Consider the following 26,181-nt stretch of genomic DNA (forward strand, 5'->3'; position numbering starts at 1 on the left):
ACCAGATCTGGACATGAAGGGTCCTCCGGCTGATCCGGACAATACCAGACCTGGACCAGTCTTCTTTGACCAGTGGTGTTTTCAGTTGTAGGAGAAGTTGGGGACTGGTGGAGGAAGTATTGATGCAGGATCAGACTGCACAGAGCTCGTAGTCTGTTACCATGGAGATTTATAAACCTGTATGAGAGATGTAGACACAAGAAGGTGGAATGATCGGACAGCATCTGGTTTGTTACCGCTCCTCATTCTCTTCTCCTCCATTTTTGCCTGTAGTTTCCATCAGTGACATCGAGATGGTGCGGGAGGGACATCAGTCGGAGGTCCTGCAGAGCATTGCGGAGGAATTCCAGCCGGAGCTTTGTTTCACCATTGTCTTCTATGGACGCCGGTGGAACCTGGACCTTGTTGCCAGTACAGCAGAGGAGGCGCAGTGCTGGATCCAAGGGCTGGAGAAACTCATAGAGGCCGTGCGGAGTATGGACCAGAAGGAACTCCTCGACCAGTATCCTTCCCCTCACTGCTTGTTGTCAGTGGATGGAACAATGGAGTAAGGCCCAGGTAGGAGGAAGTTATCATCTGATCCTAAAGTTTGTTGAATTCCCAGACAGCGCACTTTATTAGATTCATAACACCCAACGTGTTTCTGGGCACCAGCCCTTTTATCAGGGGTGAACAACATTAACCAGGGTCACAATAAATAGTTAAAATAAAGGATACTTCAATGGGGCGGAAATGATGACCCCCCGAAGACAGGTGAGACCCTCAGGTGCAATAATGGCACAAAATGTATTGTAGGTAGAAGGTCCTTATAACAAGACTTATCTGATATACCGTATTTATTGGCATATATCTTGCATTTTTTATGCTAAAATTTTTAGCCTAAAGTCTATGTCCCTCATTTACTATTGTAAACCCGACTTCTTTTGTCGTTTTTTTTTGGCACATCTTTGTCTGCGCCATGTCACAGACATCGTGCGCCAGTCTGCGACACGATGCAACATTTTTTCCCGACGGACCCGATGTGGATTCTCCCAAACCCGAAAAAGGGGCGTAACCCGACATTTCTGAGATTTCCCATGTATTTATAAAGGTTTCCAACCCGAATTTGTTGAATTGTTGTGGATTTTTTCCCAACAACTCAGAGGAGTTGGAAACCAAAACCAACAAAACCCAGTGCGACAAACAGGATGCGACATAATAATAAATACCAGGGGGAAAAAGCAATCGGGTAAGAAAGCAAGATAGACTTACAACCCGATTTTCTAAGTAAATGAGGGCCTATATGCGTGTTATACGCCAATAGACTGTTTGTGACCACACAAAAGCTGCTGCAGTTCAATGATTTAAGGTGGGCGCTTTAAATCATTGAACTGCAGCAGCTTCTGCCTGGCCAGAGTCCCACTGCCACTGCCTGATTCCCTCCCCGTCCTTCATGCTCTGGTGGTCTCCTGATCTGTCACTGTGCGCTGTGTAATCACGGGTGACGTCCTCAACAGTGACAGATCAGGGGACCTCCAGAGCATGAAGGACCGCAGTCCCCTGGGCACATGTAACTATAAAACCGGGGACGGGGAGGTAATAGAGCAGCGGCACTCTGGCCCCACAGAAGCCACTGCACGTCAATGATTTAAAGCGCTTGCTTTAAATCATTGAACTGCAGAAGCCGCCAGAAACAGTTTATCGAGGTACACCTGCGCACACACGCACCCTCATTTTTCCAAGGATATTTTGGTTAAAAAAAATTTTTTTACCAAGATTTCCTTGGAAAAATGAGGGTGCGTGTTATAGGCCGGTGCGTGTTATACCCTGATAAATATGGTAATAATAAATATGATAACAATGCTTAAAAGATCAGAAATACGATAATGTGTAAAATATAATATAAATACAATAACAATGTGTAAAATATAATATAAATACGATAACAATGTGTAAAATATAATATACAATAACAATGTGTAAAATATAATATAAATACAATAACAATGTAAAATATAATATAAATACGGTAACAATGTGTAAAATATAATATAAATACGATAACAATGTGTAAAATATAAAATAAATACAATAACAATGTGTAAAATATCATATAAATACAATAACAATGTGTAAAATATCATAAATACAATAACAATGTGTAAAATATCATAAATACAATAACAATGTGTAAAATATAATATAATAAATATAACAGTGTGTAAAATATAATATAATAAATATGATAACAGTGTGTAAAATATAATATAAATACAATAACAATGTGTAAAATATAAAATAAATACAATAATGTGTAAAATATATTATATTTTACACATTGTTATTGTATTTATATTATATTTTACACATTGTTATCGTATTTATATTATAAATACGATAACAATGTGTAAAATATAATATAAATACAATAACAATGTGTAAAATATAATATAAATACAATAACAATGTGTAAAATATAATATAATAAATATGATAACAATGTGTAAAATATAATATAAATACGATAACAATGTGTAAAATACAATATACAATAACAATGTGTAAAATATAATATACAATAATGTGTAAAATATAATATACAATAACAATGTGTAAAATATAATATACAATAACAATGTGTAAAATATAATATAAATACAATAACAATGTGTAAAATATAATATAATAAATATGATAACAGTGTGTAAAATATAATATAAATACACTAACAATGTGTAAAATATAATATAAATACGATAACAATGTGTAAAATATAATATAATAAATACGATAACAGTGTGTAAAATATAATATAATAAATACGATAACAATGTGTAAAATATGATATAATAAATACAATAACAATGTGTAAAATATAATATAAATGTTACGCCGCGTTCGTCTGTGCAGCGCCCCAGTCAGACCCGCTGACCGGGAGCGCTGCACTAGTTTCGACGGCGGGGATGCGATCCTCTCCCGCCCACAAGTCGCATCCCAATCTCCTCACCTGCGCAGTCCCGGCGTGCGCGGCCCCGCTCTCTAGGGCGCGTGCACTCCGGCTCTCTGAGATTTAAAGGGCCAGTGCGCCATTGATTGGGGCCTGGCCCAATCAGTACCAGCACCTGTGCCTTCCATATAAAAACCCACTTCCCCTTCCTGTCCTTGCCGGATCTTGTTGCCTTGTGCCCTGTGAAAGCATTTAGTGTGTTCCCAAGCCTACCGCGCCTGTCTCAGCTGTCAGCTGGGGTTGAGTAGCTATAAGGTGGAACGACCTGGGGGTTACCTGCCGCTGCAAGTCCATCCCGCTTTTCGGCGGGCTCTGGTGAAAACCAGGTACCCCTTAGACTCCGTTCCCCTGGTGCGGCCCACGTCATCACCCCACTGACACAGAGGATCCACCACCAGTGTCCTCTCTGCATACCAGTCCGGATCCTGACAGTAGATCCGGCCATGGATCCCGCTGAGGTCCCGCTGCCTAGTGTCGCTGACCTAACAGTGGTCGCCCAGCAATCCCAACAGATCGCGCAACAAGGACAGCAGCTGACTCAACTGACCGTCATGCTCCAACAACTTTTGCCACAGCTTCAGCAATCATCTCCTCCGCCAGCTCCTGCATCTCCTCCGCAGCGAGTGGCCGCTCCCAGCCTCCATCTGTCTCTACCGGACAAGTTTGATGGGGACTCTAAACAGTGCCATGGATTCCTGTCCCAGTGTTCCCTACACTTGGAGATGATGTCGGACCAATTCCCCACTGAACGGTCTAAGGTGACTTTTGTGGTCAGTCTCCTGTCTGGAAAGGCCTTGTCATGGACCACACCACTCTGGGACCGCAACGATCCTGCCCCTGCTACTATCCAGTCCTTCTTCACTGAAGTTCGTAGTGTCTTTGAGGAGCCAGCCCGGGCCTCCTCAGCCGAGACTGCTTTGCTGAATCTCATCCAAGGGAGTTCTTCCGTAGGCGAATACGCCATCCAGTTTTGTACCCTCGCCTCAGAGCTATCCTGGAACAATGAGGCCCTCTGCGCGACCTTCAAGAAAGGCTTATCCAGCAACATCAAAGATGTCCTGGCCGCACGAGAAATTCCTGCTAACCTGTCTGAACTTATCCATTTGGCCACCCGCATCGACATGCGTTTCTCTGAAAGACGCCAGGAACTTCGACAGGAGAAGGACTTTGTTTGCACCAGGTGATTTCTCTCCCAGGCTCCTCTCTTCCAAAGTCCTTTGCAATCTGTTCCTGCGCCTTCCGCCAAGGAGGCTATGAAAGTGGATCGGTCCCGCCTGACCCTACAAGAGAGGACTCACCGCCGTAACGAGAATCTGTGCCTGTACTGTGCTAGTACCGAACACTTCCTAAAAGACTGTCCTATCCGCCCTCTGCATCAGGAGAGACGCACTCCGTTATCTCACAAAGCTGAGACGACTCTTGGTGTGAATTCTGCTTCTCCACGTCTCACTGTGCCTGTGCGGATTTCTCCTTCCGCCAACTCCTCCTTCTCTGCTGTGGCCTTGTTGGACTCTGGTTCTGCAGAAAATTTTATTTTGGCCTCTTTTGTTAATAGGTTCAGCATCCCAGTGACCAGTCTCATCAAACCGCTCTACATTTCTTCTGTCAACGGAGAAAAGTTGGACTGCACTGTGCGTTACCACACAGAACCCCTGCTTATGAGCATTGGACTGCATCATGAAAAAATTGAAGTTCTTGTTCTGCCCAACTGCACCTCTGAAGTTCTTCTCGGTCTGCCATGGCTCCAATGTCATTCTCCTACCCTTGACTGGACCACCGGGGAGATCAAAAGTTGGGGTCCTTCTTGTCTCAAACGATGCCTCACGTCTGCTTCCACTTGTCAAACCCCTGTGGCTCCACCTATACCGGGACTTCCCAAGGCCTACCAGGACTTTGCTGATGTTTTCTGCAAAAAGCAAGCAGAAATCTTACCAAAAGTATGGATCCTTACGACCATGCATTGACTACCGCGGTCTAAATAAAATCACCATCAAAAACTGCTATCCCCTGCCTTTGATCTCTGAACTCTTTGACCGTCTTCGTGGCGGTAATATTTTCACTAAATTGGACTTAAGAGGCGCATATAATCTTATTCGCATCAGGAAAGGTGATGAGTGGAAGACCGCATTCAATACTAGAGATGGACATTTCGAATATCTAGTTATGCCCTTTGGGCTCTGCAACGCCCCTGCAGTCTTCCAGGACTTCGTTAATGAGATATTTCGGGACTTATTATATACCTGTGTTGTGGTTTACCTGGACGACATCTTGATTTTCTCCTCTAACTTGGAGGAACATCGTCGTCATGTCCGTCTAGTGCTCCAAAGACTTCGTGAAAACCACCTGTACGATAAAATGGAAAAATGTCTCTTTGAATGCAACAGTCTTCCTTTCCTAGGTTACCTAGTCTCTGGCCAAGGGCTTCAAAGGATTCAGATAAACTGTCAGCGGTTTTGGATTGGCCACGCCCTTCTGGACTCCGTGCCATCCAACGCTTTCTGGGATTTGCCAACTATTACCGACAGTTTATTCCCCATTTCACCACCATTGTGGCCCCTATTGTGGCCCTGACCAGGAAGAATGCCAACCCTAAGTCATGGCCTCCTCAAGCTGATGAGGCCTTCAATCGTTTCAAAACTGCCTTCGCTTCTGCACCAGTGCTGCCCAGACCTGATCCATCGAAACCTTTCTTTCTGGAAGTTGACGCCTCATCAGTCGGAGCCGGAGCCATACTTCTCCAAAAAAAAACTCTACCGGACGTAACATTACTTGTGGTTTCTTCTCTAAAACTTTCTCTCCGGCAGAAAAGAATTACTCGATTGGAGATCGTGAACTTCTGGCCATCAAGTTAGCACTCGAAGACTGGAGGCATCTATTGGAAGGTTCCAAACATCTCATTGTCATTTACACTGACCACAAGAATCTCTCGTACCTCCAGTCTGCTCAGCGTCTGAATCCTCGCCAGGCTAGATGGTCATTGTTTTTTGCCCGCTTTAACTTCGAGATACACTTCCATCATGCAAACAAAAATGTCAGAGCTGAAGCCCTTTCTCGTTCCTCTGAAGCCCCTCTGCAGCATATCATACCGCCTGAGTGCCTGGTCTCCTCTGCTACAGCTTCACTGGGACAAACTCCCCCTGGAAAGACTTTTGTTCCTCCACGCCTTTGCCTCAAGATCCTCAAATGGGGACATTCCTCTCACCTTGCTGGCCATGCTGGCATTAAAAAGTCCATCCAGCTCATTTCCCGTTTGTATTGGTGGCCTACACTAGAGGGTGACGTTACTGATTTCGTTCGGGCCTGTACTTTTTGTGCCCGGGATAAAAACCCTCGCCAGAAGCCTGCTGGACTCCTCCTTCCTTTACCCGTCCCTGAGCAACCATGGTCTTAAATTGCCATGGATTTTATTATGGATCTGCCCATATCCCATTGCAACACCGTCATCTGGGTGGTCGTTGATTGTTTCTTCAAAATGGCTCACTTCATTCCAACTCCAGGTCTTCCTTCTGCGCCACAATTGGCGAAGCAATTTTTTCTGCATATTTTTCGCCTTCACAGGCTTCCCACGCATATCCTCTCTGATAGAGGCATTCAATTTGTGTCGAAATTTTGGAGAGCACTCTGTAACCAATTAACCCCTTAAGGACCAGGCCATTTTACACCTTAGGACTCGGCCGTTTTTGCACATCTGACCACTGTCACTTTAAACATTAATAACTCTGATGCTTTTAGTTATCATTCTGATTCCGAGATTGTTTTATCCTGACATATTCTACTTTAACATAGTGGTAACATTTTGTGGTAACTTGCATCTTTTCTTGGTGAAAAATCCCAAAATTTGATGAAAAATTTGAAAATTTTGCATTTTTCTAACTTTGAAGCTCTCTGCTTGTAAGGAAAATGGATATTCAAAATAAAAAAAAATTTATTCACATTTCCAATATGTCTACTTTATGTTGGCATCATAAAATTGACGTGTTTTTACTTTTGGAAGACACCAGAGGCTTCAAAGTTCAAAAGCAATTTTCCAATTTTTCACAAAATTTTCAAACTCACTATTTTTCAGGGACCAGTTCAGGTTTGAAGTGGATTTGAAGGGTCTTCATATTAGAAATACCCGAAAAATGACCCCATTATAAAAACTGCACCCCCAAAGTATTCAAAATGACATTTAGTAAGTGTTTTAACCCTTTAGGTGTTTCACAGGAATAGCAGCAAAGTGAAGGAGAAAATTCACAAGCTTCATTTTTTACACTCGCATGTTCTTGTAAACCCAATTTTTTTTATTTTTATAAGGAATAAAAGGAGAAAATGTATACTTATGTTTGTAGCCCAATTTTTCTCGAGTAAGGACATACCTCATATGTCTATGTAAAGTGTTCGGCGGGCGCAGTAGAGGGCTCAGAAGCGAAGGAGCGACAAGGGAATTTTGGAGAGTACGTTTTTCAGAAACGGTTTTTGGGGGGCATGTTGCATTTAGGAAGCCCCTATGGTGCCAGAACAGCAAAAAAAAAAAACACATGGCATACCATTTTGGAAACTAGACCCCTTGGGGAACAAAACAAGAAATAAAGTGAGCCTTAATACCCAGCAGGTGTTTCACGACTTTTGCATATGTAAAAAAAAAAAAAATTCACTAAAATGTGTGTTTCCCCCCAAATTTCACATTTTTGCAAGGGTTAATAGCAGAAAATACCCCCAAAAATTTGTAACCCCATCTCTTCTGAGTATGGAGGTACCCCATAAGTTGACCTGAAGTGCACTACGGGCGAACTACAATGCTCAGAAGAGGAGGAGCACCATTGAGCTTTTGGAAAGAGAATTCGTTTGGAATGGTAGTCAGGGGCCATGTGCATTTACAAAGCCCCCCGTGGTGCCAGAACAGTGGACCCCCCCCCCCCCCCACATGTGACCCTATTTTGGAAACTACACCCCTCACAGAATTTAATAAGGGGTGCAGTGAGCATTTACACCCCACTGGCGTTTGACAAATCTTTGGAACAGTCTGCTGTGAAAATGGAAAATTACATTTTTCATTTTCACGGATCACTGTTCCAAAAATCTGTCAGACACCTGTGGGATGTAAATGCTCACTGTACCCCTAATTACATTACATGAGGGGTGTAGTTTCCAAAATGGGGTCACATGTGGGGGGGGTCCATTGTTCTGGTACCATGGGGGCTTTGTAAACACAAGTGGAGTTCAATTCCGGACAAATTTTCTCTTCAAAATCCCAATGGTGCTCCTTCTCTTCTGAGCATTGTAGTTCGCCCGCAGAGCACTTTACATCCACATATGGGGTATGTTCTTACTCAGAAGAAATGGGGTTACAAATTTTGGGGTGCTTTTTCCTATTTCCCCTTGAAAATGAAAAATTTAGGGCGACACCAGCATTTTAGTGAAAAACATTTTTTTTTTCATTTTCCCATCCAACTTTAATGAAAATTTGTCAAACACCTGTGGGGTGTTCAGGCTCACTATACCCCTTGTTACGTTCCGTGAGGGGTGTCGTTTCCAAAATGGGGTCACATGTGGGTATTTATTTTTTTGGGTTTATGTCAGAACCGCTGTAAAATCAGCCACCCCTGTGCAAATCACCAATTTAGGCCTCAAATGTACATGGTGCGCTCTCACTCCTGAGCCTTGTTGTGCATCCGCAGAACATTTTATGCCCACATATGGGGTATTTCCGTACTCAGGAGAAATTGCGTTACAAATTTTGGGGGTCTTTTTTTCCTTTTACCTCTCGTGAAAATAAAAAGTAAAGGACAACACCAGCATGTAAGTGTAAAAAAAATATATTTTTTTACACTAACAGGCTGGTGTAGACCCCAACTTTTCTTTTTCATAAGGGGTAAAAGGAAAAAAAGCCCCCAAAATTAGAAGTGCAATTTCTCCCGAGTACGGAGATACCCCATATGTGGCCCTAAACTGTTTCCTTGAAATAAGACAGGGCTCTGAAGTGAGAGAGCGCCATGCGCATTTGAGGACTAAATTAGGGATTGCACAGGGGTGGACATAGGGGTGTTCTACGCCAGTTATTCACAAACAGGGTGCCTCCAGCTGTTGCTAAACTCCCAGCATGCCTGGACAGTCAGTGGCTGGACAGTGAGTTGTTGTTTTGCAACAGCTGGAGGCTCTGTTTTGGAAACACTGCCGTACAATACGTTTTTGTTTTTTATAGGGGGAACAGTGTAAAGCGGTGTATATGTAGTGTTTTACTCTCTATTATGTGTTAGTGTAGTGTAGTGTAGTGTTTTTAGGGTACGTTCACACTGGAGGAGGTTTACAGTGAATTTACCGCTAGGAGTTTGCGCTGCGGCGAAAAATTTGCCGCAGCTCATACCTGAAGTAGTAAACTTACTGTAAACCTGTCCGTGTGAATGTACCCTGTACGTTCAAATGGGGGGGGGGGGGGGCAAACCTCCAGCTGTTTACAAACTACAACTCCCAGAATGTACTGACAGACCGTGCATGCTGGGAGTTGTACTTTTGCAACAGCTGGAGGCACACTGGTTGGAAAACCTTCAGTTAGGTTCTGTTACCTAACTCAGTATTTTCCAACCAGTGTGTCTCCAGCTGTTGCAAAACTTCAACTCCCAGCATGTACTGATCGCCGAAAGGCATGCTGGGAGATGTAGTTATGCAACAGCTGGAGGGATCGCAACTACAACTCCCAGCATGCAGAGACAGTTGTTTGCTGTTTAGGCATGCTGGGAGTTGCAGTTTTGCAACATCTGGAGAGCTATAGTTTAGAGACCACTGCACAGTGGTCTCCAAACTGTGGACCTCCAGATGTTTCAAAACTACAACTCCCAGCATGCCCAGACAGCAAACTGCTATGTGGGCATGCTGGGAGTTGTAGTTTTGCAAGATCTGGAGGTGCACAGTATAGAGATCACAGTGCAGTGGTCTCAAACTGTAGACCTCCAGCTGATGCAAAACTGCAACTCCCAGCATGCCTAAACAGCTCTCTGGGCATGCTGGGAGTTGTAGTTTTGCAACATCTGGAGGTCCACAGTTTGGAGACCACTGTGCAGTGGTCTCTAAACTACAGCTCTCCAGATGTTTCAAAACTGCAACTCCCAGCATACCTAAACAGCAAACAACTGTCTCTGCATGCTGGGAGTTGTAGTTGTGTACCTCCAGCTGTTGCATAACTAGATCTCCCAGCATGCCTTTCGGCGATCAGTACATGCTGGGAGTTGAAGTTTTGCAACAGCTGGAGACACACTGATGGTCGCCCGCTGCCGTCGCCGATGGGTAAGTGGATCTTCGGCGCCGGTCCCTGTCGGTTTCCCCGTCCTGCCCCGCCTATTGTGGGTGGGCAGAACGGGGAAACCGAAAGTAAACCCCTCTGCCCCCAATCTGCTATTGGTGGCCGTGTCTAGACCACCAATAGCAGAGATAGGAGGGGTGGCACCTCTGCCACCTCACTCCTATTGCTTCAAGGGGATCGTGGGTGTCTAGGACATCCGCGATCCCCTTTATTTTACGGGTCACCGGGTCACTATAGACCCGTATGACCCGGAATAGCCGCAAATCGCAAGTGTGAATTCTGATGACCCCCTGGGCATTTGCGCGGGGTGCATGCTGATAGATATCAGCAGTCACCCCGGCCTGGTCCCCACCCGGCGCGGAAGGGGCCGGAATTCCCACGGACGTATGAGTACGTCCCTGGTCCTTAAGACCCAGGGCGCAGGGACGTACTCATACGTCCGTGGTCCTTAAGGGTTAAAAAACAAATTACATTTCTCTTCCTCCTATCACCCCCAATCCAATGGACAAGTAGAGATAGTAAACCAGATTCTTGGTGACTATTTGTGACATTTTGTCTCCTCCCGCCAAGACGATTGGGTTGACCTTCTCGTACAATTCTCGTACAATTTCAAAAATTCGGAATCCTCTGCCAAATCCCCATTCTTTGTGGTGTACGTCCGTCACCCTCTGCCCCCCTTCCCCATTCCCCCTTCTTCTGGAGTTCCTGCTGTAGATGAAGTTACCCGGGACTTCTCTGTTATATGGAAGGAGACTCAGAAGTCGCTCCTACTGGCCTCGTCTCGTATGAAGAAACATGCCGATAAAAAGAGAAGAACTCCTCCTGTCTTCGCTCCTGGGGACAAAGTGTGGCTCTCTGCCAAATATATCCGCTTTCGTGTTCCTAGCTACAAGCTGGGACCACGTTACCTTGGACCATTTAAAATCAAGAGTCAAATCAATCCGATCTCCTACAAGCTTCATCTTCCTCCTTCTCTTCGTATTCCGAACTCCCTTCATGTTTCACTTCTCAAACCTCTCGTCCTTAACCACTTTTCCCCCAAGGTCACCGCTCCTGCTCCTGTCTCTGGCTCCTCGGATGTCTTCACGGTAAAGGAAATCCTCACCTCCAAGGTCAAAAATTCTCGTTGACTGGGAGAATTGTGGCCCCAAAGAGAGGTCTTGGGAACCCGAGGATAATATTCTCGACAAAGGACTCATCCATAGGTTCCTGTGCCCCAAAAAGAGGGGGAGACCAAAGGGGGGGTACTGTTACGCCGAGCGCTCCGGGTCCCTGCTCCTCCCCAGAACCCTCGCGGCATTTGTCTCTGTGCAGCGCCCCGGTCAATGTGTAAAATATAATAAATACGATAACAATGTGTAAAATATAATATAATAAATACGATAACAATGTGTAAAATATAATATAAATGTTACGCCGAGCGCTCCGGGTCCCTGCTCCTCCCCGGAGCGCTTGCGGCGTTCGTCTCTGTGCAGCGCCCCAGTCAGACCCGCTGACCGGGAGCGCTGCACTAATATCGCCGGCGGGTATGTGATCCGCGTAGCGGGACGCGCCCGTCCGCGGGTCGCACCCCATTCTCCTCACCTGCCCCGTTCTCTGTCGGCTCAGTCCCGGCGCGCGCGACCCCGCTCTCTAGGGCGCTCTCTGAGATTTAAAGGGCCAGTGCGCCATTGATTGGTGCCTGGCCCAATCAGTACCTGCACCTGTGCCTTCCATATAAAAACCCACTTCCCCTTCCTGTCCTTGCCGGATCTTGTTGCCTTGTGCCCTGTGAAAACATTTAGTGTGTTCCCAAGCCTGTGTACCAAGACCCTCTGCTGTTTCCCCTGACTACGATCCTCGTTGCCTGCCCTGACCTTCTGCTACGTCCGACCTTGCTCTTGCCTTGTCCCTGTGTACCGCGCCTGTCTCAGCCGTCAGTTGGGGTTGAGTCGCTATTAGGTGGAACGACCTGGGGGTTACCTGCCGCTGCAAGTCCATCCGCTTTGCGGCAGGCTCTGGTAAAAACCAGTAACCCCTTAGACTCCGTTCCCCTGGTACGGCCCACATCATCACCCCACTGAGGATCCACCACCAGTGTCCTCGCTGCATACCAGTCCGGATCCTGACAATAAATACTATAACAATGTGTAAAGTATAATATAATAAATACAATTGCAATGCTTAAAATATGTGACACTGTGCGCTACAACTCCACACACAGTGTCAGGATGGGCTGTGTGTGGAGTTGTAGCGCAGTGTCAGGATGGGCTGTGTGTGGAGTTGTAGCGCAGTGTCAGGATGGGCTGTGTGTGGAGTGGAAGCTGTTGGACAGGATGGGCTGTGTGTGGAGTGGAAGCTGCTGGACAGACTGGGCTGTGTGTGGAGTGGAAGCTGCTGGACAGGCTGGGCTGTGTGTGGAGTGGAAGCTGCTGGACAGGCTGGGCTGTGTGTGGAGTGGAAGCTGCTGGACAGTCTGAGCAGTGTGTGGAGTGGAAGCTGCTGGACAGGCTGGGCTGTGTGTGGAGTGGAAGCTGCTGGACAGGCTGAGCTGTGTGTGGAGTGGAAGCTGCTGGACAGGATGGGCTGTGTGTGGAGTGGAAGCTGCTGGACAGGCTGGGCTGTGTGTGGAGTGGAAGCTGCTGGACAGGCTGAGCTTTGTGTGGAGTGGAAGCTGCTGGACAGGCTGAGCTTTGTGTGGAGTGGAAGCTGCTGGACAGGCTGGGCTGTGTGTGGAGTGGAAGCTGCTGGACAGGCTGGGCTGTGTGTGGAGTGGAAACTGCTGGACAGGCTGGGCTGTGTGTGGAGTGGAAGCTGCTGGACAGGCTGGGCTGTGTGTGGAGTGGAAGCTGCTGGACAGGCTGGGCTGTGTGTGGAGTGGAAGCTGCTGGACAGGCTGGGCTGTGTGTGGAGTTGTAGCACAGTGTCAGGATGGGCTGTGTGTGGAGTTGTAGCGCAGTGTCAGGATGGGCTGTGTGTGGAGTTGTAGCGCAGTGTCAGGATGGGCTGTGTGTGGAGTGGAAGCTGTTGGACAGGATGGGCTGTGTGTGGAGTGGAAGCTGCTGGACAGGCTGGGCTGTGTGTGGAGTGGAAGCTGCTGGACAGGCTGGGCTGTGTGTGGAGTGGAAGCTGCTGGACAGGCTGGGCTGTGTGTGGAGTGGAAGCTGCTTGACAGGCTGGGCTGTGTGTGGAGTGGAAGCTGCTGGACAGGCTGGGCTGTGTGTGGAGTGGAAGCTGCTGGACAGGCTTGGCTGTGTGTGGAGTGGAAGCTGCTGGACAGGCTTGGCTGTGTGTGGAGTGGAAGCTGCTGGACAGGCTGGGCTGTGTGTGGAGTGGAAGCTGCTGGACAGGCTGGGCTGTGTGTGGAGTGGAAGCTGCTGGACAGGCTGGGCTGTGTGTGGAGTGGAAGCTGCTGGACAGGCTGGGCTGTGTGTGGAGTGGAAGCTGCTGGACAGGATGGGCTGTGTGTGGAGTGGAAGCTGCTGGACAGGATGGGCTGTGTGTGGAGTGGAAGCTGCTGGACAGGCTGGGCTGTGTGTGGAGTGGAAGCTGCTGGACAGGCTGGGCTGTGTGTGGAGTGGAAGCTGCTGGACAGACTGGGCTGTGTGTGGAGTGGAAGCTGCTGGACAGGCTGGGCTGTGTGTGGAGTGGAAGCTGCTGGACAGGCTGGGCTGTGTGTGGAGTGGAAGCTGCTGGGCAGGCTGGGCTGTGTGTGGAGTGGAAGCTGCTGGGCAGGCTGGGCTGTGTGTGGAAGCTGCTGGACAGGCTGGGCTATGTGTGGAGTGGAAGCTGCTGGACAGGCTGAGCTGTGTGTGGAGTGGAAGCTGCTGGACAGGCTGGGCTGTGTGTGGAGTGGAAGCTGCTGGACAGGCTGGGCTGTGTGTGGAGTGGAAGCTGCTGGACAGGCTGGGCTGTGTGTGGAGTGGAAGCTGCTGGACAGGCTGGGCTGTGTGTGGAGTGGAAGCTGCTGGACAGGCTGGGCTGTGTGTGGAGTGGAAGCTGCTGGAAAGGCTGGTGCTGTGTGTGGAGTGGAAGCTGCTGGACAGGCTGGGCTGTGTGTGGAGTGGAAGCTGCTGGACAGGCTGGGCTGTGTGTGGAGTGGAAGCTGCTGGACAGGATGGGCTGTGTGTGGAGTGGAAGCTGCTGGGCAGGCTGGGCTGTGTGTGGAAGCTGCTGGACAGGCTGGGCTGTGTGTGGAGTGGAAGCTGCTGGACAGGCTGAGCTGTGTGTGGAGTGGAAGCTGCTGGACAGTCTGGGCTGTGTGTGGAGTGGAAGCTGCTGGACAGGATGGTCTGTGTGTGGAGTGGAAGCTGCTGGACAGGCTGGGCTGTGTGTGGAGTGGAAGCTGCTGGACAGGCTGGGCTGTGTGTGGAGTGGAAGCTGCTGGACAGGCTGGGCTGTGTGTGGAGTGGAAACTGCTGGACAGGCTGGGCTGTGTGTGGAGTGGAAGCTGCTGGACAGGCTGGGCTGTGTGTGGAGTGGAAGCTGCTGGACAGGCTGGGCTGTGTGTGGAGTGGAAGCTGCTGGACAGGCTGGGCTGTGTGTGGAGTGAAAGCTGCTGGACAGGCTGGGCTGTGTGTGGAGTGGAAGCTGCTGGACAGGCTGAGCTTTGTGTGGAGTGGAAGCTGCTGGACAGGCTGGGCTGTGTGTGGAGTGGAAGCTGCTGGACAGGATGGGCTGTGTGTGGAGTGGAAGCTGCTGGAAAGGCTGGGCTGTGTGTGGAGTGGAAGCTGCTGGACAGGCTGGGCTGTGTGTGGAGTGGAAGCTGCTGGACAGGCTGGGCTGTGTGTGGAGTGGAAGCTGCTGGACAGGCTGGGCTGTGTGTGGAGTGGAAGCTGCTGGACAGGATGGGCTGTGTGTGGAGTGGAAGCTGCTGGACAGGATGGGCTGTGTGTGGAGTGGAAGCTGCTGGACAGGATGGGCTGTGTGTGGAGTGGAAGCTGCTGGACAGGCTGGGCTGTGTGTGGAGTGGAAGCTGCTGGACAGGATGGGCTGTGTGTGGAGTGGAAGCTGCTGGACAGGCTGGGCTGTGTGTGGAGTTGTAGCACAGTGTCAGGATGGGCTGTGTGTGGAGTGGAAGCTGCTGGACAGGCTGGGCTGTGTGTGGAGTGGAAGCTGCTGGACAGGCTGGGCTGTGTGTGGAGTGGAAGCTGCTGGACAGGCTGGGCTGTGTGTGGAGTGGAAGCTGCTGGACAGGCTGGGCTGTGTGTGGAGTGGAAGCTGCTGGACAGGATGGGCTGTGTGTGGAGTGGAAGCTGCTGGACAGGCTGGGCTGTGTGTGGAGTGGAAGCTGCTGGACAGGATGGGCTCTGTGTGGAGTGGAAGCTGCTGGACAGGCTGGGCTGTGTGTGGAGTGGAAGCTGCTGGACAGGATGGGCTGTGTGTGGAGTGGAAGCTGCTGGACAGGCTGGGCTGTGTGTGTAGTTGTAGCACAGTGTCAGGATGGGCTGTGTGTGGAGTGGAAGCTGCTGGACAGGCTGGGCTGTGTGTGGAGTGGAAGCTGCTGGACAGGCTGGGCTGTGTGTGGAGTGGAAGCTGCTGGACAGTCTGGGCTGTGTGTGGAATGGAAGCTGCTGGACAGGCTGGGCTGTGTGTGGAATGGAAGCTGCTGGACAGGCTGGGCTGTGTGTGGAGTTGTAGCACAGTGTCAGGATGGGCTGTGTGTGGAGTTGTAGCGCAGTGTCAGGATGGGCTGTGTGTGGAGTGGAAGCTGCTGGACAGGATGGGCTGTGTGTGGAGTGGAAGCTGCTGGACAGGCTGGGCTGTGTGTGGAGTGGAAGCTGCTGGACAGTCTGGGCTGTGTGTGGAATGGAAGCTGCTGGACAGGCTGGGCTGTGTGTGGAGTGGAAGCTGCTGGACAGGCTGGGCTGTGTGTGGAGTTGTAGCACAGTGTCAGGATGGGCTGTGTGTGGAGTTGTAGCGCAGTGTCAGGATGGGCTGTGTGTGGAGTGGAAGCTGCTGGACAGGCTGGGCTGTGTGTGGAGTGGAAGCTGCTGGACAGGATGGGCTGTGTGTGGAGTGGAAGCTGCTGGACAGGCTGGGCTGTGTGTGGAGTGGAAGCTGCTGAACAGGCTGGGCTGTGTGTGGAAGCTGCTGGGCAGGCTGGGCTGTGTGTGGAAGCTGCTGGACAGGCTGGGCTGTGTGTGGAGTGGAAGCTGCTGGACAGGCTGAGCTGTGTGTGGAGTGGAAGCTGCTGGACAGGCTGGGCTGTGTGTGGAGTTGAAGCTGCTGGAAAGGCTGGGCTGTGTGTGGAGTGAAAGCTGCTGGACAGGCTGGGCTGTGTGTGGAGTGGAAGCTGCTGGACAGGCTGGGCTGTGTGTGGAGTGGAAGCTGCTGGGCAGGCTGGGCTGTGTGTGGAAGCTGCTGGACAGGCTGGGCTGTGTGTGGAGTGGAAGCTGCTGGACAGGCTGGGCTGTGTGGAGTGGAAGCTGCTGGACAGGATGGGCTGTGTGTGGAGTGGAAGCTGCTGGAAAGGCTGGAATGTGTGTGGAGTGGAAGCTGCTGGACAGGCTGGGCTGTGTGTGGAGTGGAAGCTGCTGGACAGGCTGGGCTGTGTGTGGAGTGGAAGCTAGTGGACAGGATGGGCTGTGTGTGGAGTGGAAGCTGCTGGACAGGCTGGGCTGTGTTTGGAGTTGTAGCACAGTGTCAGGATGGGCTGTGTGTGGAGTGGAAGCTGCTGGACAGGCTGGGCTGTGTGTGGAGTGGAAGCTGCTGGACAGGCTGGGCTGTGTGTGGAGTGGAAGCTGCTGGACAGGCTGGGCTGTGTGTGGAGTGGAAGCTGCTGGACAGGCTGGGCTGTGTGTGGAGTGGAAGCTGCTGGACAGGCTGGGCTGTGTGTGGAGTGGAAGCTGCTGGACAGGCTGGGCTGTGTGTGGAGTGGAAGCTGCTGGACAGGCTGGGCTGTGTGTGGAGTGGAAGCTGCTGGACAGGCTGGGCTGTGTGTGGAGTGGAAGCTGCTGGACAGGCTGGGCTGTGTGTGGAGTGGAAGCTGCTGGACAGGCTGGGCTGTGTGTGGAGTGGAAGCTGCTGGACAGGCTGGGCTGTGTGTGGAGTGGAAGCTGCTGGACAGGCTGGGCTGTGTGTGGAGTGGAAGCTGCTGGACAGGCTGGGCTGTGTGTGGAGTGGAAGCTGCGGGACAGGATGAGCTGTGTGTGGAGTGGAAGCTGCTGGACAGGCTGGGCTGTGTGTGGAGTGGAAGCTGCTGGACAGGCTGGGCTGTGTGTGGAGTGGAAGCTGCTGGGCAGGCTGGGCTGTGTGTGGAGTGGAAGCTGCTGGGCAGGCTGGGCTGTGTGTGGAAGCTGCTGGACAGGCTGGGCTATGTGTGGAGTGGAAGCTGCTGGACAGGCTGAGCTGTGTGTGGAGTGGAAGCTGCTGGACAGGCTGGGCTGTGTGTGGAGTGGAAGCTGCTGGACAGGCTGGGCTGTGTGTGGAGTGGAAGCTGCTGGACAGGCTGGGCTGTGTGTGGAGTGGAAGCTGCTGGACAGGCTGAGCTGTGTGTGGAGTGGAAGCTGCTGGACAGGCTGGGCTGTGTGTGGAGTGGAAGCTGCTGGAAAGGCTGGTGCTGTGTGTGGAGTGGAAGCTGCTGGACAGGCTGGGCTGTGTGTGGAGTGGAAGCTGCTGGACAGGCTGGGCTGTGTGTGGAGTGGAAGCTGCTGGACAGGCTGGGCTGTGTGTGGAGTGGAAGCTGCTGGACAGGATGGGCTGTGTGTGGAGTGGAAGCTGCTGGGCAGGCTGGGCTGTGTGTGGAAGCTGCTGGACAGGCTGGGCTGTGTGTGGAGTGGAAGCTGCTGGACAGGCTGAGCTGTGTGTGGAGTGGAAGCTGCTGGACAGTCTGGGCTGTGTGTGGAGTGGAAGCTGCTGGACAGGATGGTCTGTGTGTGGAGTGGAAGCTGCTGGACAGGCTGGGCTGTGTGTGGAGTGGAAGCTGCTGGACAGGCTGGGCTGTGTGTGGAGTGGAAGCTGCTGGACAGGCTGGGCTGTGTGTGGAGTGGAAACTGCTGGACAGGCTGGGCTGTGTGTGGAGTGGAAGCTGCTGGACAGGCTGGGCTGTGTGTGGAGTGGAAGCTGCTGGACAGGCTGGGCTGTGTGTGGAGTGAAAGCTGCTGGACAGGCTGGGCTGTGTGTGGAGTGGAAGCTGCTGGACAGGCTGAGCTTTGTGTGGAGTGGAAGCTGCTGGACAGGCTGGGCTGTGTGTGGAGTGGAAGCTGCTGGACAGGATGGGCTGTGTGTGGAGTGGAAGCTGCTGGAAAGGCTGGGCTGTGTGTGGAGTGGAAGCTGCTGGACAGGCTGGGCTGTGTGTGGAGTGGAAGCTGCTGGACAGGCTGGGCTGTGTGTGGAGTGGAAGCTGCTGGACAGGCTGGGCTGTGTGTGGAGTGGAAGCTGCTGGACAGGATGGGCTGTGTGTGGAGTGGAAGCTGCTGGACAGGATGGGCTGTGTGTGGAGTGGAAGCTGCTGGACAGGATGGGCTGTGTGTGGAGTGGAAGCTGCTGGACAGGCTGGGCTGTGTGTGGAGTGGAAGCTGCTGGACAGGATGGGCTGTGTGTGGAGTGGAAGCTGCTGGACAGGCTGGGCTGTGTGTGGAGTTGTAGCACAGTGTCAGGATGGGCTGTGTGTGGAGTGGAAGCTGCTGGACAGGCTGGGCTGTGTGTGGAGTGGAAGCTGCTGGACAGGCTGGGCTGTGTGTGGAGTGGAAGCTGCTGGACAGGCTGGGCTGTGTGTGGAGTGGAAGCTGCTGGACAGGCTGGGCTGTGTGTGGAGTGGAAGCTGCTGGACAGGATGGGCTGTGTGTGGAGTGGAAGCTGCTGGACAGGCTGGGCTGTGTGTGGAGTGGAAGCTGCTGGACAGGATGGGCTCTGTGTGGAGTGGAAGCTGCTGGACAGGCTGGGCTGTGTGTGGAGTGGAAGCTGCTGGACAGGATGGGCTGTGTGTGGAGTGGAAGCTGCTGGACAGGCTGGGCTGTGTGTGTAGTTGTAGCACAGTGTCAGGATGGGCTGTGTGTGGAGTGGAAGCTGCTGGACAGGCTGGGCTGTGTGTGGAGTGGAAGCTGCTGGACAGGCTGGGCTGTGTGTGGAGTGGAAGCTGCTGGACAGGCTGGGCTGTGTGTGGAGTGGAAGCTGCTGGACAGTCTGGGCTGTGTGTGGAATGGAAGCTGCTGGACAGGCTGGGCTGTGTGTGGAGTGGAAGCTGCTGGACAGGCTGGGCTGTGTGTGGAGTTGTAGCACAGTGTCAGGATGGGCTGTGTGTGGAGTTGTAGCGCAGTGTCAGGATGGGCTGTGTGTGGAGTGGAAGCTGCTGGACAGGATGGGCTGTGTGTGGAGTGGAAGCTGCTGGACAGGCTGGGCTGTGTGTGGAGTGGAAGCTGCTGGACAGTCTGGGCTGTGTGTGGAATGGAAGCTGCTGGACAGGCTGGGCTGTGTGTGGAGTGGAAGCTGCTGGACAGGCTGGGCTGTGTGTGGAGTTGTAGCACAGTGTCAGGATGGGCTGTGTGTGGAGTTGTAGCGCAGTGTCAGGATGGGCTGTGTGTGGAGTGGAAGCTGCTGGACAGGCTGGGCTGTGTGTGGAGTGGAAGCTGCTGGACAGGATGGGCTGTGTGTGGAGTGGAAGCTGCTGGACAGGCTGGGCTGTGTGTGGAGTGGAAGCTGCTGGACAGGCGGGGCTGTGTGTGGAAGCTGCTGGGCAGGCTGGGCTGTGTGTGGAAGCTGCTGGACAGGCTGGGCTGTGTGTGGAGTGGAAGCTGCTGGACAGGCTGAGCTGTGTGTGGAGTGGAAGCTGCTGGACAGGCTGGGCTGTGTGTGGAGTTGAAGCTGCTGGAAAGGCTGGGCTGTGTGTGGAGTGAAAGCTGCTGGACAGGCTGGGCTGTGTGTGGAGTGGAAGCTGCTGGACAGGCTGGGCTGTGTGTGGAGTGGAAGCTGCTGGGCAGGCTGGGCTGTGTGTGGAAGCTGCTGGACAGGCTGGGCTGTGTGTGGAGTGGAAGCTGCTGGACAGGCTGGGCTGTGTGGAGTGGAAGCTGCTGGACAGGCTGGGCTGTGTGTGGAGTGGAAGCTGCTGGACAGGCTGGGCTGTGTGTGGAGTGGAAGCTAGTGGACAGGATGGGCTGTGTGTGGAGTGGAAGCTGCTGGACAGGCTGGGCTGTGTTTGGAGTTGTAGCACAGTGTCAGGATGGGCTGTGTGTGGAGTGGAAGCTGCTGGACAGGCTGGGCTGTGTGTGGAGTGGAAGCTGCTGGACAGGCTGGGCTGTGTGTGGAGTGGAAGCTGCTGGACAGGATGGGCTGTGTGTGGAGTGGAAGCTGCTGGAAAGGCTGGGCTGTGTGTGGAGTGGAAGCTGCTGGACAGGCTGGGCTGTGTGTGGAGTGGAAGCTGCTGGACAGGCTGGGCTGTGTGTGGAGTGGAAGCTGCTGGACAGGCTGGGCTGTGTGTGGAGTGGAAGCTGCTGGACAGGATGGGCTGTGTGTGGAGTGGAAGCTGCTGGACAGGATGGGCTGTGTGTGGAGTGGAAGCTGCTGGACAGGATGGGCTGTGTGTGGAGTGGAAGCTGCTGGACAGGCTGGGCTGTGTGTGGAGTGGAAGCTGCTGGACAGGATGGGCTGTGTGTGGAGTGGAAGCTGCTGGACAGGCTGGGCTGTGTGTGGAGTTGTAGCACAGTGTCAGGATGGGCTGTGTGTGGAGTGGAAGCTGCTGGACAGGCTGGGCTGTGTGTGGAGTGGAAGCTGCTGGACAGGCTGGGCTGTGTGTGGAGTGGAAGCTGCTGGACAGGCTGGGCTGTGTGTGGAGTGGAAGCTGCTGGACAGGCTGGGCTGTGTGTGGAGTGGAAGCTGCTGGACAGGATGGGCTGTGTGTGGAGTGGAAGCTGCTGGACAGGCTGGGCTGTGTGTGGAGTGGAAGCTGCTGGACAGGATGGGCTCTGTGTGGAGTGGAAGCTGCTGGACAGGCTGGGCTGTGTGTGGAGTGGAAGCTGCTGGACAGGATGGGCTGTGTGTGGAGTGGAAGCTGCTGGACAGGCTGGGCTGTGTGTGTAGTTGTAGCACAGTGTCAGGATGGGCTGTGTGTGGAGTGGAAGCTGCTGGACAGGCTGGGCTGTGTGTGGAGTGGAAGCTGCTGGACAGGCTGGGCTGTGTGTGGAGTGGAAGCTGCTGGACAGTCTGGGCTGTGTGTGGAATGGAAGCTGCTGGACAGGCTGGGCTGTGTGTGGAATGGAAGCTGCTGGACAGGCTGGGCTGTGTGTGGAGTTGTAGCACAGTGTCAGGATGGGCTGTGTGTGGAGTTGTAGCGCAGTGTCAGGATGGGCTGTGTGTGGAGTGGAAGCTGCTGGACAGGATGGGCTGTGTGTGGAGTGGAAGCTGCTGGACAGGCTGGGCTGTGTGTGGAGTGGAAGCTGCTGGACAGTCTGGGCTGTGTGTGGAATGGAAGCTGCTGGACAGGCTGGGCTGTGTGTGGAGTGGAAGCTGCTGGACAGGCTGGGCTGTGTGTGGAGTTGTAGCACAGTGTCAGGATGGGCTGTGTGTGGAGTTGTAGCGCAGTGTCAGGATGGGCTGTGTGTGGAGTGGAAGCTGCTGGACAGGCTGGGCTGTGTGTGGAGTGGAAGCTGCTGGACAGGATGGGCTGTGTGTGGAGTGGAAGCTGCTGGACAGGCTGGGCTGTGTGTGGAGTGGAAGCTGCTGAACAGGCTGGGCTGTGTGTGGAAGCTGCTGGGCAGGCTGGGCTGTGTGTGGAAGCTGCTGGACAGGCTGGGCTGTGTGTGGAGTGGAAGCTGCTGGACAGGCTGAGCTGTGTGTGGAGTGGAAGCTGCTGGACAGGCTGGGCTGTGTGTGGAGTTGAAGCTGCTGGAAAGGCTGGGCTGTGTGTGGAGTGAAAGCTGCTGGACAGGCTGGGCTGTGTGTGGAGTGGAAGCTGCTGGACAGGCTGGGCTGTGTGTGGAGTGGAAGCTGCTGGGCAGGCTGGGCTGTGTGTGGAAGCTGCTGGACAGGCTGGGCTGTGTGTGGAGTGGAAGCTGCTGGACAGGCTGGGCTGTGTGGAGTGGAAGCTGCTGGACAGGATGGGCTGTGTGTGGAGTGGAAGCTGCTGGAAAGGCTGGAATGTGTGTGGAGTGGAAGCTGCTGGACAGGCTGGGCTGTGTGTGGAGTGGAAGCTGCTGGACAGGCTGGGCTGTGTGTGGAGTGGAAGCTAGTGGACAGGATGGGCTGTGTGTGGAGTGGAAGCTGCTGGACAGGCTGGGCTGTGTTTGGAGTTGTAGCACAGTGTCAGGATGGGCTGTGTGTGGAGTGGAAGCTGCTGGACAGGCTGGGCTGTGTGTGGAGTGGAAGCTGCTGGACAGGCTGGGCTGTGTGTGGAGTGGAAGCTGCTGGACAGGCTGGGCTGTGTGTGGAGTGGAAGCTGCTGGACAGGCTGGGCTGTGTGTGGAGTGGAAGCTGCTGGACAGGCTGGGCTGTGTGTGGAGTGGAAGCTGCTGGACAGGCTGGGCTGTGTGTGGAGTGGAAGCTGCTGGACAGGCTGGGCTGTGTGTGGAGTGGAAGCTGCTGGACAGGCTGGGCTGTGTGTGGAGTGGAAGCTGCTGGACAGGCTGGGCTGTGTGTGGAGTGGAAGCTGCTGGACAGGCTGGGCTGTGTGTGGAGTGGAAGCTGCTGGACAGGCTGGGCTGTGTGTGGAGTGGAAGCTGCTGGACAGGCTGGGCTGTGTGTGGAGTGGAAGCTGCTGGACAGGCTGGGCTGTGTGTGGAGTGGAAGCTGCGGGACAGGATGAGCTGTGTGTGGAGTGGAAGCTGCTGGACAGGCTGGGCTGTGTGTGGAGTGGAAGCTGCTGGACAGGCTGGGCTGTGTGTGGAGTGGAAGCTGCTGGGCAGGCTGGGCTGTGTGTGGAGTGGAAGCTGCTGGGCAGGCTGGGCTGTGTGTGGAAGCTGCTGGACAGGCTGGGCTATGTGTGGAGTGGAAGCTGCTGGACAGGCTGAGCTGTGTGTGGAGTGGAAGCTGCTGGACAGGCTGGGCTGTGTGTGGAGTGGAAGCTGCTGGACAGGCTGGGCTGTGTGTGGAGTGGAAGCTGCTGGACAGGCTGGGCTGTGTGTGGAGTGGAAGCTGCTGGACAGGCTGAGCTGTGTGTGGAGTGGAAGCTGCTGGACAGGCTGGGCTGTGTGTGGAGTGGAAGCTGCTGGAAAGGCTGGTGCTGTGTGTGGAGTGGAAGCTGCTGGACAGGCTGGGCTGTGTGTGGAGTGGAAGCTGCTGGACAGGCTGGGCTGTGTGTGGAGTGGAAGCTGCTGGACAGGCTGGGCTGTGTGTGGAGTGGAAGCTGCTGGACAGGATGGGCTGTGTGTGGAGTGGAAGCTGCTGGGCAGGCTGGGCTGTGTGTGGAAGCTGCTGGACAGGCTGGGCTGTGTGTGGAGTGGAAGCTGCTGGACAGGCTGAGCTGTGTGTGGAGTGGAAGCTGCTGGACAGTCTGGGCTGTGTGTGGAGTGGAAGCTGCTGGACAGGATGGTCTGTGTGTGGAGTGGAAGCTGCTGGACAGGCTGGGCTGTGTGTGGAGTGGAAGCTGCTGGACAGGCTGGGCTGTGTGTGGAGTGGAAGCTGCTGGACAGGCTGGGCTGTGTGTGGAGTGGAAACTGCTGGACAGGCTGGGCTGTGTGTGGAGTGGAAGCTGCTGGACAGGCTGGGCTGTGTGTGGAGTGGAAGCTGCTGGACAGGCTGGGCTGTGTGTGGAGTGAAAGCTGCTGGACAGGCTGGGCTGTGTGTGGAGTGGAAGCTGCTGGACAGGCTGAGCTTTGTGTGGAGTGGAAGCTGCTGGACAGGCTGGGCTGTGTGTGGAGTGGAAGCTGCTGGACAGGATGGGCTGTGTGTGGAGTGGAAGCTGCTGGAAAGGCTGGGCTGTGTGTGGAGTGGAAGCTGCTGGACAGGCTGGGCTGTGTGTGGAGTGGAAGCTGCTGGACAGGCTGGGCTGTGTGTGGAGTGGAAGCTGCTGGACAGGCTGGGCTGTGTGTGGAGTGGAAGCTGCTGGACAGGATGGGCTGTGTGTGGAGTGGAAGCTGCTGGACAGGATGGGCTGTGTGTGGAGTGGAAGCTGCTGGACAGGATGGGCTGTGTGTGGAGTGGAAGCTGCTGGACAGGCTGGGCTGTGTGTGGAGTGGAAGCTGCTGGACAGGATGGGCTGTGTGTGGAGTGGAAGCTGCTGGACAGGCTGGGCTGTGTGTGGAGTTGTAGCACAGTGTCAGGATGGGCTGTGTGTGGAGTGGAAGCTGCTGGACAGGCTGGGCTGTGTGTGGAGTGGAAGCTGCTGGACAGGCTGGGCTGTGTGTGGAGTGGAAGCTGCTGGACAGGCTGGGCTGTGTGTGGAGTGGAAGCTGCTGGACAGGCTGGGCTGTGTGTGGAGTGGAAGCTGCTGGACAGGATGGGCTGTGTGTGGAGTGGAAGCTGCTGGACAGGCTGGGCTGTGTGTGGAGTGGAAGCTGCTGGACAGGATGGGCTCTGTGTGGAGTGGAAGCTGCTGGACAGGCTGGGCTGTGTGTGGAGTGGAAGCTGCTGGACAGGATGGGCTGTGTGTGGAGTGGAAGCTGCTGGACAGGCTGGGCTGTGTGTGTAGTTGTAGCACAGTGTCAGGATGGGCTGTGTGTGGAGTGGAAGCTGCTGGACAGGCTGGGCTGTGTGTGGAGTGGAAGCTGCTGGACAGGCTGGGCTGTGTGTGGAGTGGAAGCTGCTGGACAGGCTGGGCTGTGTGTGGAGTGGAAGCTGCTGGACAGTCTGGGCTGTGTGTGGAATGGAAGCTGCTGGACAGGCTGGGCTGTGTGTGGAGTGGAAGCTGCTGGACAGGCTGGGCTGTGTGTGGAGTTGTAGCACAGTGTCAGGATGGGCTGTGTGTGGAGTTGTAGCGCAGTGTCAGGATGGGCTGTGTGTGGAGTGGAAGCTGCTGGACAGGATGGGCTGTGTGTGGAGTGGAAGCTGCTGGACAGGCTGGGCTGTGTGTGGAGTGGAAGCTGCTGGACAGTCTGGGCTGTGTGTGGAATGGAAGCTGCTGGACAGGCTGGGCTGTGTGTGGAGTGGAAGCTGCTGGACAGGCTGGGCTGTGTGTGGAGTTGTAGCACAGTGTCAGGATGGGCTGTGTGTGGAGTTGTAGCGCAGTGTCAGGATGGGCTGTGTGTGGAGTGGAAGCTGCTGGACAGGCTGGGCTGTGTGTGGAGTGGAAGCTGCTGGACAGGATGGGCTGTGTGTGGAGTGGAAGCTGCTGGACAGGCTGGGCTGTGTGTGGAGTGGAAGCTGCTGGACAGGCGGGGCTGTGTGTGGAAGCTGCTGGGCAGGCTGGGCTGTGTGTGGAAGCTGCTGGACAGGCTGGGCTGTGTGTGGAGTGGAAGCTGCTGGACAGGCTGAGCTGTGTGTGGAGTGGAAGCTGCTGGACAGGCTGGGCTGTGTGTGGAGTTGAAGCTGCTGGAAAGGCTGGGCTGTGTGTGGAGTGAAAGCTGCTGGACAGGCTGGGCTGTGTGTGGAGTGGAAGCTGCTGGACAGGCTGGGCTGTGTGTGGAGTGGAAGCTGCTGGGCAGGCTGGGCTGTGTGTGGAAGCTGCTGGACAGGCTGGGCTGTGTGTGGAGTGGAAGCTGCTGGACAGGCTGGGCTGTGTGGAGTGGAAGCTGCTGGACAGGCTGGGCTGTGTGTGGAGTGGAAGCTGCTGGACAGGCTGGGCTGTGTGTGGAGTGGAAGCTAGTGGACAGGATGGGCTGTGTGTGGAGTGGAAGCTGCTGGACAGGCTGGGCTGTGTTTGGAGTTGTAGCACAGTGTCAGGATGGGCTGTGTGTGGAGTGGAAGCTGCTGGACAGGCTGGGCTGTGTGTGGAGTGGAAGCTGCTGGACAGGCTGGGCTGTGTGTGGAGTGGAAGCTGCTGGACAGGCTGGGCTGTGTGTGGAGTGGAAGCTGCTGGACAGGCTGGGCTGTGTGTGGAGTGGAAGCTGCTGGACAGGCTGGGCTGTGT

The 26,181-nt window shown here is 53.6% G+C and overlaps 1 protein-coding gene across 1 annotated transcript in view; it reads left to right on the top strand.

Annotated features, from left to right (window-relative positions):
• LOC130327113 (1-phosphatidylinositol 4,5-bisphosphate phosphodiesterase delta-4-like) overlaps nt 1-26,181 on the top strand; it is a 148,482-nt gene that overhangs the window by 90,397 nt on the left and 31,904 nt on the right. The window contains exon 3 of the mRNA XM_056553381.1: nt 274-502. Coding sequence (XP_056409356.1) covers nt 274-502 — 229 coding nt within the window. The remainder of the gene's footprint in view (nt 1-273; nt 503-26,181) is intronic.

This window comes from Hyla sarda, unplaced genomic scaffold (assembly GCF_029499605.1).
Source record: "Hyla sarda isolate aHylSar1 unplaced genomic scaffold, aHylSar1.hap1 scaffold_292, whole genome shotgun sequence".
Taxonomy (NCBI): domain Eukaryota; kingdom Metazoa; phylum Chordata; class Amphibia; order Anura; family Hylidae; genus Hyla; species Hyla sarda.